Source organism: Aspergillus ochraceoroseus, assembly GCF_002846915.1.
Source record: "Aspergillus ochraceoroseus IBT 24754 chromosome Unknown P175scaffold_2, whole genome shotgun sequence".
Taxonomy (NCBI): Eukaryota; Fungi; Ascomycota; class Eurotiomycetes; order Eurotiales; family Aspergillaceae; genus Aspergillus; species Aspergillus ochraceoroseus.
This window is the reverse complement of record NW_024468477.1, coordinates 2,823,231-2,836,033: the sequence shown is the minus strand read 5'-3', so window position 1 is coordinate 2,836,033 and position 12,803 is coordinate 2,823,231. Positions and strand designations below refer to the sequence as shown.

Genomic DNA, 12,803 nt, shown 5'->3' with positions numbered 1-12,803 from the left:
AACCCAAGAGAGAATAGTTATATATGCCACCCTTGTCAATCAAGACAAGATTTCCAAACCTCCCCAAGAATATAGTTAGGCATAAATCCTGCGAGGGAAAGAGAAATAAGATACCGGCCAGCGCAGACTTAAAAAAACGCGCGTATATAAATGCGAAATCGGACACCAAGGCCCGGTCTTTATCTAGTAAGTGTAAGTCTATTCGTCACTTTCGGACTCGACATCGTCTTCGTCGATGTTCTTCTTTCGTTCTTCGTTCATTTCCCGGTATGTGCTCCAGCTCAGGAGGAAGAATGCCAGGATGATCAGGATGCCACCGATAATGGATGCGGCTGATAGCGGCTGACCTGTTCGGAACCAGTCGATGAATGCAACAAGGAAAATAGTAAGCAGCGCAGCCACGGAGGATAGGACAGGCGAAGTCAGGGAGATAAGGATCAGGAAGGATCCGCAGAATACTGTTGCGCGGGCCAGAAAAGGGCAACGGTCAGCATTTGGTAGCATTGGCATGTATTACTACTGGGAGGATCAAGACCTGACTCTTGCTTTACAGTGTCGTGGGCATTATTTTGGGAAGATTGGGCAAACTCACCAGCACTCGCGAGGACCGACACGGCTAGCAACCAGGCAGCTTCTCCTGTAGGCCAGCGAAATGTCTCCCAACCGAGATAATGAAGAACGGGCAGTGGAATCCACAAAACAAGCAGAGTGAAAGTCCCAATCAGGCTGCCAAATGTGTTTGCAAAGATCATACTACGACCAGCACTGGTCCCCTCTGGAGGACAGGCAAACCTCTTATACAATACCTCATACAAGCCGTATAATATACTGCCGACGCCGATGATGATATTCCCCAGCAGCCTGTTCTGCGCTTCGTGCTTTGCTTTTCCCTCCGCACCGTCCGTAGCTTTGCCGTCATCTCGATCTCCATATGCGACGACCAAAACTCCTACAATGGCCACAGCCACAGAAAACACCTTATCAAACCGCAATTTATCTTTGAGAAGAGGAATGGAAAATGCGTAGGCAAAAAATGCGGAGCAGTTGTAAATGGCTGTCAAATCACTAGGAGTTGTCATGTTGACGGCGACATACCAAGACCCAGCAGCCACAGTGAGTGCAGTTGTCACGAATGCGGTTGTCTTGAGTAGGTAGGGTATCGGCGAACGGTGGGAATCGCGGGATGTTATATGTAGATCTCGGGATTCTACCATCTGACCAGTAGTGTGAAGCAGATAAACATGACGACGCCAGAAAGTCTCCCAGGAGAGTTTCCGTTTCTGTATCCGAAGGAGAAGGAGCTGAATCGGCCAGAGAAGGAACCAGGAACCGTGAGTAAGATACCTATTCATTCATAAAAATTAGCGGATCGGTTTATAATCAAATCAAAAAAGCGCCTTCCAAACTTACAGCATGCAATATGGTTTGTCCCAACCCAAATCATGCTGAATGTATACAGCGGTCTCGGTCTGAACCACGAAACTTGCTAAACTCAACAGCAAAAACCCTGATGCTAGGACATATTTTCGTCGAGTTGCTTGCTTCGCAAGATCCTCCGGACTTCGACTCCTCATTGTCGGGCGCCGGGAATGGTGCAGCATAGGCCGGCCTTCTACATCGCCATGATCCAGGCTGGCATTTGACATCCGTCCTGGGTTCTCATCTTTAAGCAAGGGTTGGTGAGCCCGACCATCCAATGGTCGGTGCATTGGTGAGCGATTCAGAGGCATCTCGTCATCTGAATGGTGGGGATCGACAGCCAGCTTCGAGTCCCTTGCCTCCTGATTACCCAACAGTTGTTCACTATCCGAAGCCACTTTGTTCTATCTTCTTGGTAATGTCTAGAAAAGTGGCGGTAGGGATATAATGAATGGATGGCGTAAAAGTTTAGGCTGGCTCCTGAGCCTTTCCGAACGGAAGCGGAAATAGGTCGAAGGCCAGGTGAATAAGGGAAAGTTCTCGATTCAACAGAGATTGCTTATCCATGCAATAGAAACAATCACCCTGGTTTTAGATTTCCTTGGACAGCAGCGGACGATTTGGTGGTGTGAAGGAGTGGCGCAGCAGTTGGATTGCGTCTTGGAATACGGAGTAGTGAAACATATACACTGAGTGTGCCAAGTACCGGATATGCAGCGGTCAGGATCGGAAAAGGAAGATGATAGAAAGATCCCTAAAATGAGCTAACCTGGGAGGATAGTGTTAAGAGAAAGTGATCAAGAGTAATAAAGGGGAGAAGAAAAGATATGCTGGTCAGGTTAGTTCGTCAATAAGTAACTATGTACGGAGTATGCATGCAGTTGAATCCAACGTTCTGCTGATAAGCTGCCGCTACAGGAATATCATAAATCCGACATGTCGTAGTATCATGTGACCAATTCCGTATTTGGACTAGATCCCTTGGCCAGATGAGGCTCATATGGAGTAGAAAGATGTTGATGATGTTAAGAGAACAGGTGGGAAGCACAGTGAAAAGTGTACTGATTCCTGAAGTGGCTGTAAGCTAATTCAAGTTTATTTTTAACTTGAAGCACACAGGTGTGCTGAAGGGTTTAGGCATTGCAAACTTCAACTAGCAGACCTTGCCCAATATAACTCTTTTGAATGTGCTAAGAATAGGTGACTTTGTTTGGTATATAAAAATCCTGGCTGGAACCCCCCTAAGAATGCCATCAACAAATCTCTAAGTGCCAGGGATCCTTTGTGTTATATTCATCTATGGAAGATGATGAGTGCAATGTTCTGGATATATTTCTAGCCATGTTACACATATGTCCTCCGTGTAACTATTACATTGGGCTGCCTGCTGACGCACCCAAGACGCGGCGTTTCTTACACGAATACCAAGAATCTCGCGGGATCATACGTGTATGACTTTCCCAATGTCAAACCCATCTTTCGACCCCTTCGACGAATCAGTCCACGGAAGCACATACCCCCGTTGATTTGCAACGAGTCGTATTCCCTTATTTCTCAGCTCCGTGGTGTAGTGTGTGTGTCCAAAAACCCAAACTTTGACGCCACTTGACTTTGAGATCTGCGAGAGGATATCAGTTGCAAAGGCGGAGCTCCAAGGGTTGTTCGCGTGCTGCGGGCTGGATGTGCCCTGGAGGGACGGGGCATGGTGCGTCATGACGAGTACAGATTGCTTTTTGTTCTGTGCCTTGTTCTTGCTTCGTATTAGCTCTATCTCGCTCAGCAGCCAGGCAAGGTCCGCCTCATGACCTCCATTATGATCATTAACAGTCCAATCTCGAATTTTTTTGAAGTCTTGTATCCTCGACGAGACAACGCCCCTGGTCTCATCGGGAATTCTAGACCAGAGTGTACAGCCAAGGATAGTAAAATGGGACTCTGGAATATCGTATCGTCCCCGGTGGAGGAGGATGAGGCGCCCGTTCAAAGAAGGTTCCTGCTCGAGTTGCCTAGCCCTTTGTAGTCCTGCTGCAAAGGTGTCATTATAGAACTCATGGTTTCCGAGTACCAGAAAGACAAGTTCGAATCGGTCTGTTTGCTTTTGTAAGAAACAGCGATAGTTGTCGTAGTCCACTAATCGCCCAATATCACCGGCGAGGATGAGATGTTTGGCGCATACGGGGATCTCAAAAGATAGGTATTGTTGATTGACCTCAAGATGGAGATCGGAGAGAACTTGGAAAGAGGTGGAAAATCTATCGAAAATCGAGAATATTTTCTCAAACATGGTGTCTATCGGTATCCATCCCCGAATGCTCAAAGAATTACTGGGAAAGGGGTCTGGGCCAAGACTTCACTAATCGCGTCTACAGCAGACCGGACAGTTTATTTAAAAGCAACAAGTTGACGCTGCGTTGGTCTCAAAATATGGCATTCTGCAAGAAACAAGAGAAGAAAAATGGATCTTGTCTACTGTATTAAGCAAATCCTGTTCGCCCTCAATGAAAGAGAAGTACCAGTTTGTGTTCCGGAGACTTCGCTATCTGAGGCTATACATATCCATAGTCTGTTCGACTAGCGAGTTTAAACGTGCGGAAATATCAGATTTGTATCCTTCAATCTAGAATATCCTACACTACAAATCTCCAGTTACAGTCTCGCTGAACCATTGGTGTTGGAGCGCCTCCCTCGCAGTTATCCTCTTCGTTGGGTCTAAATGGGTCATCTTGCCCACAAGATCCCTTAACTCTGGCTCCACATAGCTCCAATGCTGAAAAGGCTGCCTGGGGTTTCCGTGACCGAAGCTGTTGGCAAGATCCAGCAAGCGCTCGTAGAATGGATTTTCTTCCCCTATATGCCCTAGGAGTCCATTCAGACCGTCTTCATCCGCAAAATAAGATATATGCCGACACAGTATATGGCGCCACGAGTTTGCTGAGTTCAGTTCGTCATCACGGACGCGGAAGACCATTTCATTAACCATCACATAAATCATCTCAGTGAACATCAGCAACCAAACAGCACGTCAGGAGAAGAAAGCCATACCATAATCCCAAACGAAAACACATCTGATGCCTGGTTTTGCCGAGATCGACACCAACTTTCAGTGCTCCTCCATATCGCATTGCCACAAAGCGGGCCTGTTAGCCATTTCCCGGGTGGCACGATGACGGTATCCTCAAGGTCGGAAATTTGCACATTTTTAATAATCATTCCAACTCCAGGACTTTCCTCGTAATCCACAAGGATATTATTAGGCTTGATATCTATTGACAGTCAGTACCGTAGTGAGTATGTTCCTTCGGAACATTCACACTTCCCGTTGTGCAAGACGTTCATATGATGCATATCAGCAATGCCACGCAAGGCGCATCGAAGAATGTATCTCCTCGTCGCTTTAGATAATTTTCTCTGGCTCAAATGAAGCAAATCTCTCGACAAAAATGGGTAGATGAAGACTTCAAGTTCTTGAATCGTATCGACAACCGCTCGCACATTTGGACAAGTAGACAGTGCTTTCTGCAGTTTGAGTTGATACTCAAATTCTCCTTGGATCATGTTCTTCATAATGTAATTCTTTCCTTCGGAGCTGTTATACATGTTGTTAGCAAGAAAATGCATATATATACTAACTATGAAATTAACTTACCTCGCTCGGTAAACACATAAAAGAGGCTTTCTCTGGTCAGCAAGGACTTCTTCAACCTTATAGGTCTGCCCAGAGTCACTCTTAAGCATCGTGCCCGGGCTGAGAGGCTCTTTGCTGGCCTGCGATATAGATGGCATCACATAATGTTGCGAAATTCCCCGTCTAAAATGGGAAATTCGGGATTGTGATAGCCGAGCGAAGAACATGTTTAGCACTAAAGAACAAATGGGAAGTTAGTCGTCAGTTTGGTAGTGAGTTGAAATAGACTGAAGCTCGCTGATGTCGAGCACGCTGGCAAAAACATCCACTTCAGGAGGTGACTAAATAAGGCTTGGCGGGTGCAGAATATTGGTGCGAAGCATGTAAGAATGTCGACGCAGCGTCTCACTGCTGAGAGTTACAGGGGGAAATGCGGCTGTTTATGGCCTTAGTAGTGGTCATTTTCGGCGTCAATTTCACAGGTCCTCATATTCTAGTTGTAATACTAGGCTCGTTACCTAGGTACTTTATATACTTGATTAAGTTGCCTAACGCATGAAAACGTGGGCACCCTCCGAGCCAAACATCCCATGTCTAAGCCTTCGTCTTGGGCTTGAACAGCGCTTCTTGAGTGTCGTATGTATAATTGAGGTCCAAATGCCAGTAATTGGGAGCGGTTGGTTTAGCCACCAGCCATGCTTTATCCAGTGCCTCAACCACTGCGGCTGGCAAAGGACCTTTCAAGATATCTTTAATATTACTTTCCAACTGGGAGAAGCTGCTCACGCCCACAATGATGCCGTCCCGGCCATTGTCTTTCATGTTTAGAGCAGAATGATGGTGGATCCAACGGAGTGCAGTTTCAGGTAGTGTTAGTCCATGCTCTTGAACAACTGGCTCCAGGATTGCCAAGGCATCAAACGTGCCATCCCTGAAATATCGTTCACGGTACCTGGAGCCGGCAGTACTTTGGTCACTGTATCTGCCCTCAGACGGGATGATGTCCTTCGTCTTGTATTTACCAGATAAGATACCGCCAGCAAGTGGGTTGTACACCACAATGTCTAAACCATAACGCTTGCACGCAGGAATCAGTTCCGTTTCAATCGAACGTGCTACAGAAAAGCAATTAGTACGTTGGCGCCAGTTCATAAGTATGCTAGCCATGGGTAAGGTATAAAGATGATAGGCTCACTGATTGCGTTGTACATGGCCTGGAATATGGTTGGTCGCACCCAACCTCTCTCATTGCAGAGAGTAACGATCTCCGCAACCTCGAATGCGGTGTAATTGCTCAGACCCAATTGTACAAACTTTCCCTCCTTGTGCAGTTCATTGACGGCTTCCAGAGTCTCATCAAACGGAACCGACCGGTCAGGGGCATGCAAGTAGAAAATATCGACCTGGTTTGTCCCCAGCTCTTTCAAGGAAAGCTCGAGGTTCTGCCGGAGCACTTCAGGCTTGTGGTCACCGGGAGCCTGGGGATACCATTTGGTCGCCAAGGTCAAGCCCCTTTCCTTCCATCTCGCTTGCGCTGTGAACGCCTCCTGCCCCCCTTCTTGGTAAATCCGCGCCGTGTCGACCTCATTGAAGCCCTGCTGTTGGAGATAATCCAAACACTTGTTAAATTCGTCGAGGGACGTAATGCGAGCCCCTTTTGTTTCGTCACGCCCAAAGGTCATCAAACCAAGGATTACCCTTGGTGTTGCGTTCTGTACGACAAGGGGCATTTTGACGGAGAGGAGGTCAATGAAATGAATGATTGGTGAAGAATGCAGATGACGAGATACCTATGCGGAGTACTCAACAAAAGTCAGTTAGGCAAAGTTCATTGCAGTCATGCAAATATCTATAATTGCAAATGACTCACCTCTTGAATGCGCTAAAACTGACACTGAAACTGAAGGACACTATCTAGTATCTACTAAATAGTGGAGGAGAAAAAGCGAGAGTTGTCTTCTCGCTCGATTATCAATCGACCCCTCCTCTCCCCGCCCCCCCACACTTCGTCATTTCCAGAAACACAGCGCAAACTCTCAAGCGCTACCTAATCTCCAGAGCAATACAAGGTGCAAGTGTTTACACAGTGGCTTTGTAATTGCTAGAAGATCATCTTCTGATAAAGTATGACATTCTATATGTTTGGGGCATATTCACCCACCCGTCCCTCTGTAAAGACGCGAAGCCTAATAGGTGGTAAATAGGCCGACCCATAGCGAATCAGACTATCGGCAGCCTCGAAGGAGTCATCGTTAAATCGATCCTTCGTAGTCATCTCGAGACCTCGTGTACGCAATGGCTAGAGTCAATAATGCACGATTTTCAATCTTGGTTATCAATCCGAATACCTCAACACACATGACGGATGCGTTGGTCCCTATAATAAACAACCTCGGTTTCACAGACGTTCATTTCGATTACTTCACAGCTCCCCAGTCGGAGTCCGTTACGCTTCCAGATGGACGTGTCATCCACGGTATACCCAGCATAGATTCGGGAGAGGACTCAGTCAAATCAGCCCTCCACTGCAGGCCATTCGTAGAACCATTAGTCCCCAAATATGATGGATTCCTCGTTGCATGCTACTCGGCACACCCTCTCGTTGGCATGCTTCGAGATGCTATTGAGAAGTTTGAAGATACAGCTTCGTCGGAGCCTTTCCTCGCGCATGTCAAACGAAAGTACGTGACTGGGATCTTCGAGGGAAGTGTCGTTGCCTCTCTGTCAGTCATCAGCTCCTTCCAACTTGCCATAGATGGCGGATTTCATAAATCACAAGCAAAGGACACTTTCGGTATCGTTTCTACTGGCAGCATTTGGAAGCCCGAGCTCAGCAAAGCCGTCGCAGACATGCTTGTTAACTCAGGCGAACACAAAGATTCCACAAGCCGATTTGCTGGTGTGGAAACAACTGGGCTGACGGCGGTCGAACTGCATACAACTTCCCCAGAGGAAGTGAGAAAAAGAATTAGCGAAGCCACTGAAAGACTTATCAAGGAGACTGCACTCCCTGTCAGTGCGATCTGCATGGGATGCGCTGGTATGGCCGGTATGGAGGAGGCAGTTCGAGAAGGTTGCATCAAGGCATATGGCTTGAAGCAAGGGAATCGTGTCAGGATAGTGGATGGTGTCGTGTCGGGTGCTGGAATGCTTGTAACAGCCTGCAAGGCTGGATTCTGAAGGCTGCGGAGTACCTAGGGACCGTTGCCATCATCGTCGCCATCATCGTCGCCATCCTCGGTCACATTCTCATGGAATCTCCGTTTGCCGGCTGGTGGCTTATTGGAGCTCTGCTTTCGATCTGCAGGACTGAATACGCGTGAGCACGAGTGTAAAATCTTGCTATGCTATGATCCAGTCTTCGGGGGCGTGGTTCTTGTTGAGACGCCGAGCATGAGGCTTGGGAATTGAGTCGTTACCTGATCTGCAGGTTATAAATACCCTCGTCTGTCGCAAGCTAAAAGCGACGCAGACAGCAAGTCACTGCAAGAGCGTTGGTCGAGAAATCTGAAGTTTGTAACCCGATCAGCGAAGTGTTTGACAACCTAGAGGGCGAGGGATTAGGCTGAAAGGAGGACTTGAGAAGAATAATCTTGTATCTACCCCAGTGAAGATGTGTCAAGAATAAAATCGTCAAATTCGCATCCAACCCAGTTTCGTGTGGTCTCGCATCCTATGGGAAGGTGGTCGAGTATTGCGTTGAATATCCATGACGAGATGAAAATAGTATGTGATAAGCGGGAAGTGATGTTTGAGAGGGCCTGGGGAAAGCAAGAACCGCAGTCTCATTTCTTATTTTCTTATTTGGTGCAGGGATTGCCATGATGTTGCCTTTGTTTTCTGAATTATTGTACAAAGTAAGTTGCGCAAGCCTGAGGCACCCCACACCGACTTAATCGAATTCAAGTTTCCCCGCGGGAGCGCGTTAACGCGTGAGCTATCATCTTGACCACTCCAGGTCAAACAAAGATGCCTAGGTATGCCACAACCATCCTGGATTTTCGCGGTTTATTCCAGCAATTCTGCAATAATTTTGCCGGTACTAACTGTGTCTCTAGAGAAATCATCACAATCCAGGCCGGCCAGTGCGGCAACAACGGTACGAAACCCGCACCGCATTTCTCCATGAGCCCAACGCCGCCGCCCTCTTCCTCAAAACAGCCTGTTCGACTATGATGCAACCTATTACTGATATATTCTCTTCGCAGTCGGAAGCCAGTTCTGGCAACAGCTGTGCCTTGAGCACGGGATAAGTCAAGATGGGAACCTGGAGGAGTTCGCGACAGAAGGCGGCGATCGCAAGGATGTGTTTTTCTATCAGGTGTTTTTTTTTTGCTGGCCTGGGCTGGATACTTTCCCCGCTAATACATTTGATTATAGAGTGACGATACACGATATATTCCCCGCGCGATTTTATTAGACTTGGAACCAAGGGTACGAGCCGAGTATTTGGATGCAGGACCGGGAACAGCGCGCTAAAATATCTTTACCAGGTCCTCAATGGCATCCAATCTGGTCCCTACAAAAATATTTACAATCCCGAGAACTTCTTTATCGGTCAGCAGGGTATTGGTGCTGGAAACAACTGGGGCGCTGGTTATGCGGCTGGCGAGGGCGTGCAGGAGGAGATTTTTGATATGATTGATCGAGAAGCGGATGGTAGTGATTCATTAGAGGTAAGTTTGGGGAAGATAGTGAAAGGAACAAAATTCAATACTGATGCTTCTCCTATGACAGGGGTTCATGTTCCTACATTCCATCGCAGGAGGAACGGGTTCGGGCCTTGGAAGTTTTATTCTGGAGCGCATGAACGACCGATTTCCCAAGAAACTGATCCAGACATATTCCGTCTTCCCTGATACACAGTCTCCAGATGTTGTGGTTAATCCATACAACAGTTTACTGGCCATGCGACGACTGACCCAGAACGCCGACTCCGTTGTAAGCTCTCATACCATGTTCGGGAATTCTGGCGGGAGGTAACTAAACCGGCATTTAGGTGGTTTTGGACAACGGCGCCCTTTCAAGAATTGTGGCAGAGAGACTTCATGTCCAGGAGCCTTCATTCCAACAGACGAATCAGCTCGTACGGATCAGACCTTGATATGCGCGCGGGCGATTTTGCTAATAACACTAGGTATCGACGGTCATGTCCGCGTCCACTACCACCCTTCGATACCCTGGATACATGCACAATGATCTCGTTGGAATCATCGCTTCTCTTATCCCTACACCGCGCAGCCATTTCCTAATCACCTCGTATACTCCCTTCACCGGCGACAATATTGAACAAGCCAAAACGGTCCGCAAGACGACGGTGCTGGATGTGATGCGCCGTCTCCTACAGCCGAAGAACCGGATGGTCTCGATCAACCCCAGCAAATCCAGTTGCTACATTAGTATTCTCAATATCATCCAGGGTGAAGCGGATCCCACCGACGTGCACAAGTCACTGCTCCGTATCCGCGAACGGCGCCTTGCATCATTTATTCCGTGGGGACCTGCAAGCATTCAGGTGGCTTTGACCAAGAAGTCTCCGTACATGCAAAACACCCACCGAGTCAGCGGGCTAATGCTGGCCAACCACACCTCCGTGGCCACGTTATTCAAGCGAATTGTGCAACAATACGACCGCCTACGAAAACGAAACGCGTTCCTGGAACAGTACAAGAAGGAAGCGCCATTCTCGGACGGGCTGGGAGAGTTTGACGAAGCCAGGGCTGTGGTCATGGACCTTGTGGGGGAGTATGAGGCAGCCGAGCGAGAAGACTACCTAGATCCAGAAGCAGGCAAAGAAAAGGAGCTGGGAGTGTAAGAACACCGCACTGGCCGCCACGTTGACTTGATTTTCATAGCTATCTATTTTTTTTTTTTTACGACCTCTCAGAATGATCTGGTGTATTTTGCAAGGAGAAGGCGTTTTTTTTCCCTTTTACTTTGTTTGGCTTGCTTTTCTGAATCCTTAATGCAGCGCATCCTTTAAGAAATCAACATTACCAGAAAGAAGTTACAGTTTAGACAATACTCTTAACTGCTTTTTCCACTGTAAGTAGACAAGAATGAAGAAATAACAGGATCTATTTTATTTTTCGCTATTATCAACAATTCTATCTACCTAATTCCTATCTGGTCCAAGTCATATGTACTCAGCTAGTGAGGGGACGGCTCTTCAGCATTCATGCCCAAGATGAGGAGATGAGGAGAATCAAGAAGGTTAAGTTAGATTCGATTCTACCTAGGTCTAAAATAAAACAAAAAATGAGGTTTAGGAGAGACAGCTGTCGGTTTTGAAGAAGATTACAAGGTCTGTGGAAAGGGGGTCTCGGGATAGGAAGATTGAGTGGTTTCTTTCCTTGCCTCCTGAAGGTAACTTTAATACCAGAATTGATTTTGCCTCCACCGGATGATTTATGAATAATCCACCATCCAACTCATCGCATCCCCCTAGTAAGGCTAAAGATCAGATCTGCACCTGTTCTTCCTTAAACTTCTTTAATTGCCTTCTTTCTTCCCTTTGACTCAGCAGGTCATCTCCATCCAGGCTTTCTGCTCAATTTTCTGCCGTATAAATTGACTTTGCGTTGCTTTCGCCGCCACTTCATCCTTTGTCTCTCTCTCTCTTTCTCTCTTTCTCTCCGTCCCTTCCGATCTTCGGTTTGCTTCCCGATTCCAGCTAATTCCCTTTTGATATCCTTTCCGAATATATATATCTCTCTCTCTTATCTTCCCTCCTTATCTACTTCGCCTCCCCAACGCACTGGTGACTCCTCCTCTGTCTTCTACTCCACGTCACCCTCTTACCCTCACAACCGTCTCGCGCTTCTACATCTCTACCCGTCCTCTCTGGATTCCTACCAGACCGTCCTTGTGAGCTTCTCCAAGTGGCCATCAACCGAAACCACTCAACTCCGGCTTCCTCTCCTACCCACCACCACTACCACCCAACATGGCTCCCCGCAAACCTCGGTGCAACTTCAAGGAATGCAAGGAAGCCGCCCAACGCATCGTCGGGGACTGCAGCTTTTGCAGTGGCCACTACTGCTCCAAGCATCGCATGCTCGAGGCTCACTCCTGCACCGGCCTAGAGGACTGCAAGAAGGAATCACACGCCCGGAATGCCGATAAGCTGAACAGCGAGCGCACTCAGGTCATCAAGGGTGTATAAACGGACCGGGGGGGACCTACGTTTTGGCCCTTTTCTCTCTCCTCCGTTGGAATACAGTAATTAGTGGTGTTTGGCTGGTCGGTGGTTGACGCATTTCCCTCTTCTCCTTTTTCTATTCCATTATCGTCGTTGGTTGAGCAATCGCCGCATAGGGCTGTCTGCGTTTCACATGTTCACTATATGGGTTGGGGGTTCCGTTGTTCGTCTATTCTCTACTTTCCGCATTATACGCGCGGCGTTGATTTCTTGGAGTTATTCGACCTTTTTTTTTTTTTTTTTTTTTTTTTCCTTACCAATTCTGAGATAGTTTGGGATAGAATCATGGTCCCATTCTGGACCATGACCGTTTCCATTGGCGTGTGTCACATAGCCAAGCGGTTATAGGTATATAACACTGCATATTTGTTGACCTATCAATTTGCACCTCCATCCTCCAAGATCGTTGTAGAAGCGTGGCGGCAGTTAAGTAGTGCAGACGAAACCTGCCCTGTAGTCAACCCCCTTGCGCGGACCACTGAGCGTGCAGAACGTAGCAAGCGCCCTCCGATACGTTTCCAACGCGCCTGGCCTGGTCCACGGAACAGAGCACGCAGT

General features: G+C 47.6%; 7 protein-coding genes across 7 annotated transcripts; 3 read left to right on the top strand and 4 right to left on the bottom strand.

The window, feature by feature from the left end:
* Positions 1–198: 198 nt before the first annotated feature.
* Positions 199–1,730, bottom strand: P175DRAFT_0433467 (DMT family transporter; the record flags this gene model as incomplete). The annotated part of the gene is made up of 3 exons (XM_040893599.1): positions 199–458; positions 593–1,344; positions 1,411–1,730. The coding sequence occupies 3 exons, from the start codon at positions 1,728–1,730 to the stop codon at positions 199–201; spliced, it is 1,332 nt and encodes a 443-aa protein (XP_040754510.1).
* Positions 1,731–2,467: 737 nt separating this feature from the next.
* P175DRAFT_0522183 (uncharacterized protein) lies at positions 2,468–3,703 on the bottom strand (the record flags this gene model as incomplete). Its single annotated transcript, XM_040899241.1, has 1 exon — positions 2,468–3,703. The coding sequence occupies one exon, from the start codon at positions 3,701–3,703 to the stop codon at positions 2,861–2,863; it is 843 nt and encodes a 280-aa protein (XP_040754509.1). The 3' UTR covers positions 2,468–2,860.
* Positions 3,704–3,980: 277 nt separating this feature from the next.
* P175DRAFT_0499670 (uncharacterized protein) lies at positions 3,981–5,439 on the bottom strand. Its single transcript, XM_040896787.1, has 4 exons — positions 5,066–5,439; positions 4,737–5,005; positions 4,462–4,682; positions 3,981–4,411 (listed from the first exon to the last, which is right to left on the bottom strand). Exons 1-4 carry the CDS (start codon positions 5,269–5,271, stop codon positions 4,052–4,054), a joined length of 1,056 nt encoding a protein of 351 aa, XP_040754508.1. The 5' UTR covers positions 5,272–5,439; the 3' UTR covers positions 3,981–4,051.
* A 63-nt stretch (positions 5,440–5,502) lies between these two features.
* Positions 5,503–7,042, bottom strand: P175DRAFT_0499669 (aldo/keto reductase family protein). The gene is made up of 3 exons (XM_040896786.1): positions 6,915–7,042; positions 6,240–6,834; positions 5,503–6,159 (listed from the first exon to the last, which is right to left on the bottom strand). The coding sequence occupies exons 2-3, from the start codon at positions 6,772–6,774 to the stop codon at positions 5,639–5,641; spliced, it is 1,056 nt and encodes a 351-aa protein (XP_040754507.1). The 5' UTR covers positions 6,775–6,834; positions 6,915–7,042; the 3' UTR covers positions 5,503–5,638.
* A 76-nt stretch (positions 7,043–7,118) lies between these two features.
* Positions 7,119–8,682, top strand: P175DRAFT_0499668 (aspartate/glutamate racemase family protein). The gene is made up of 3 exons (XM_040896785.1): positions 7,119–8,353; positions 8,464–8,551; positions 8,648–8,682. Exon 1 carries the CDS (start codon positions 7,340–7,342, stop codon positions 8,222–8,224), a length of 885 nt encoding a protein of 294 aa, XP_040754506.1. The 5' UTR covers positions 7,119–7,339; the 3' UTR covers positions 8,225–8,353; positions 8,464–8,551; positions 8,648–8,682.
* Positions 8,683–9,013: 331 nt separating this feature from the next.
* Positions 9,014–11,028, top strand: P175DRAFT_0475014 (gamma-tubulin mipA; the record flags this gene model as incomplete). The annotated part of the gene is made up of 7 exons (XM_040895230.1): positions 9,014–9,143; positions 9,253–9,365; positions 9,425–9,478; positions 9,538–9,720; positions 9,782–9,985; positions 10,044–10,130; positions 10,182–11,028. The coding sequence occupies 7 exons, from the start codon at positions 9,014–9,016 to the stop codon at positions 10,857–10,859; spliced, it is 1,449 nt and encodes a 482-aa protein (XP_040754505.1). The 3' UTR covers positions 10,860–11,028.
* A 962-nt stretch (positions 11,029–11,990) lies between these two features.
* P175DRAFT_0432821 (AN1-type zinc finger protein) lies at positions 11,991–12,209 on the top strand (the record flags this gene model as incomplete). The annotated part of the gene is made up of 1 exon (XM_040893561.1): positions 11,991–12,209. The coding sequence occupies one exon, from the start codon at positions 11,991–11,993 to the stop codon at positions 12,207–12,209; it is 219 nt and encodes a 72-aa protein (XP_040754504.1).
* Between the last annotated feature and the right edge of the window lie 594 nt (positions 12,210–12,803).

Coding starts and splice junctions, on each gene's coding strand:
- P175DRAFT_0499668 (XM_040896785.1), top strand. CDS start 7,340: ATGGCTAGAGTCAATAATGCACGATTTTCAATCTTGGTTATCAATCCG.
- P175DRAFT_0499669 (XM_040896786.1), bottom strand. CDS start 6,774: ATGCCCCTTGTCGTACAGAACGCAACACCAAGGGTAATCCTTGGTTTG. Junction 6,160..6,239: donor GGCCATGTACAACGCAATCA/GTGAGCCTATCA, acceptor GCTTTTCTGTAG/CACGTTCGATTGAAACGGAA.
- P175DRAFT_0499670 (XM_040896787.1), bottom strand. CDS start 5,271: ATGTTCTTCGCTCGGCTATCACAATCCCGAATTTCCCATTTTAGACGG. Junction 4,683..4,736: donor TATGAACGTCTTGCACAACG/GGAAGTGTGAAT, acceptor GACTGTCAATAG/ATATCAAGCCTAATAATATC. Junction 4,412..4,461: donor TGTTTTCGTTTGGGATTATG/GTATGGCTTTCT, acceptor ATGTTCACTGAG/ATGATTTATGTGATGGTTAA.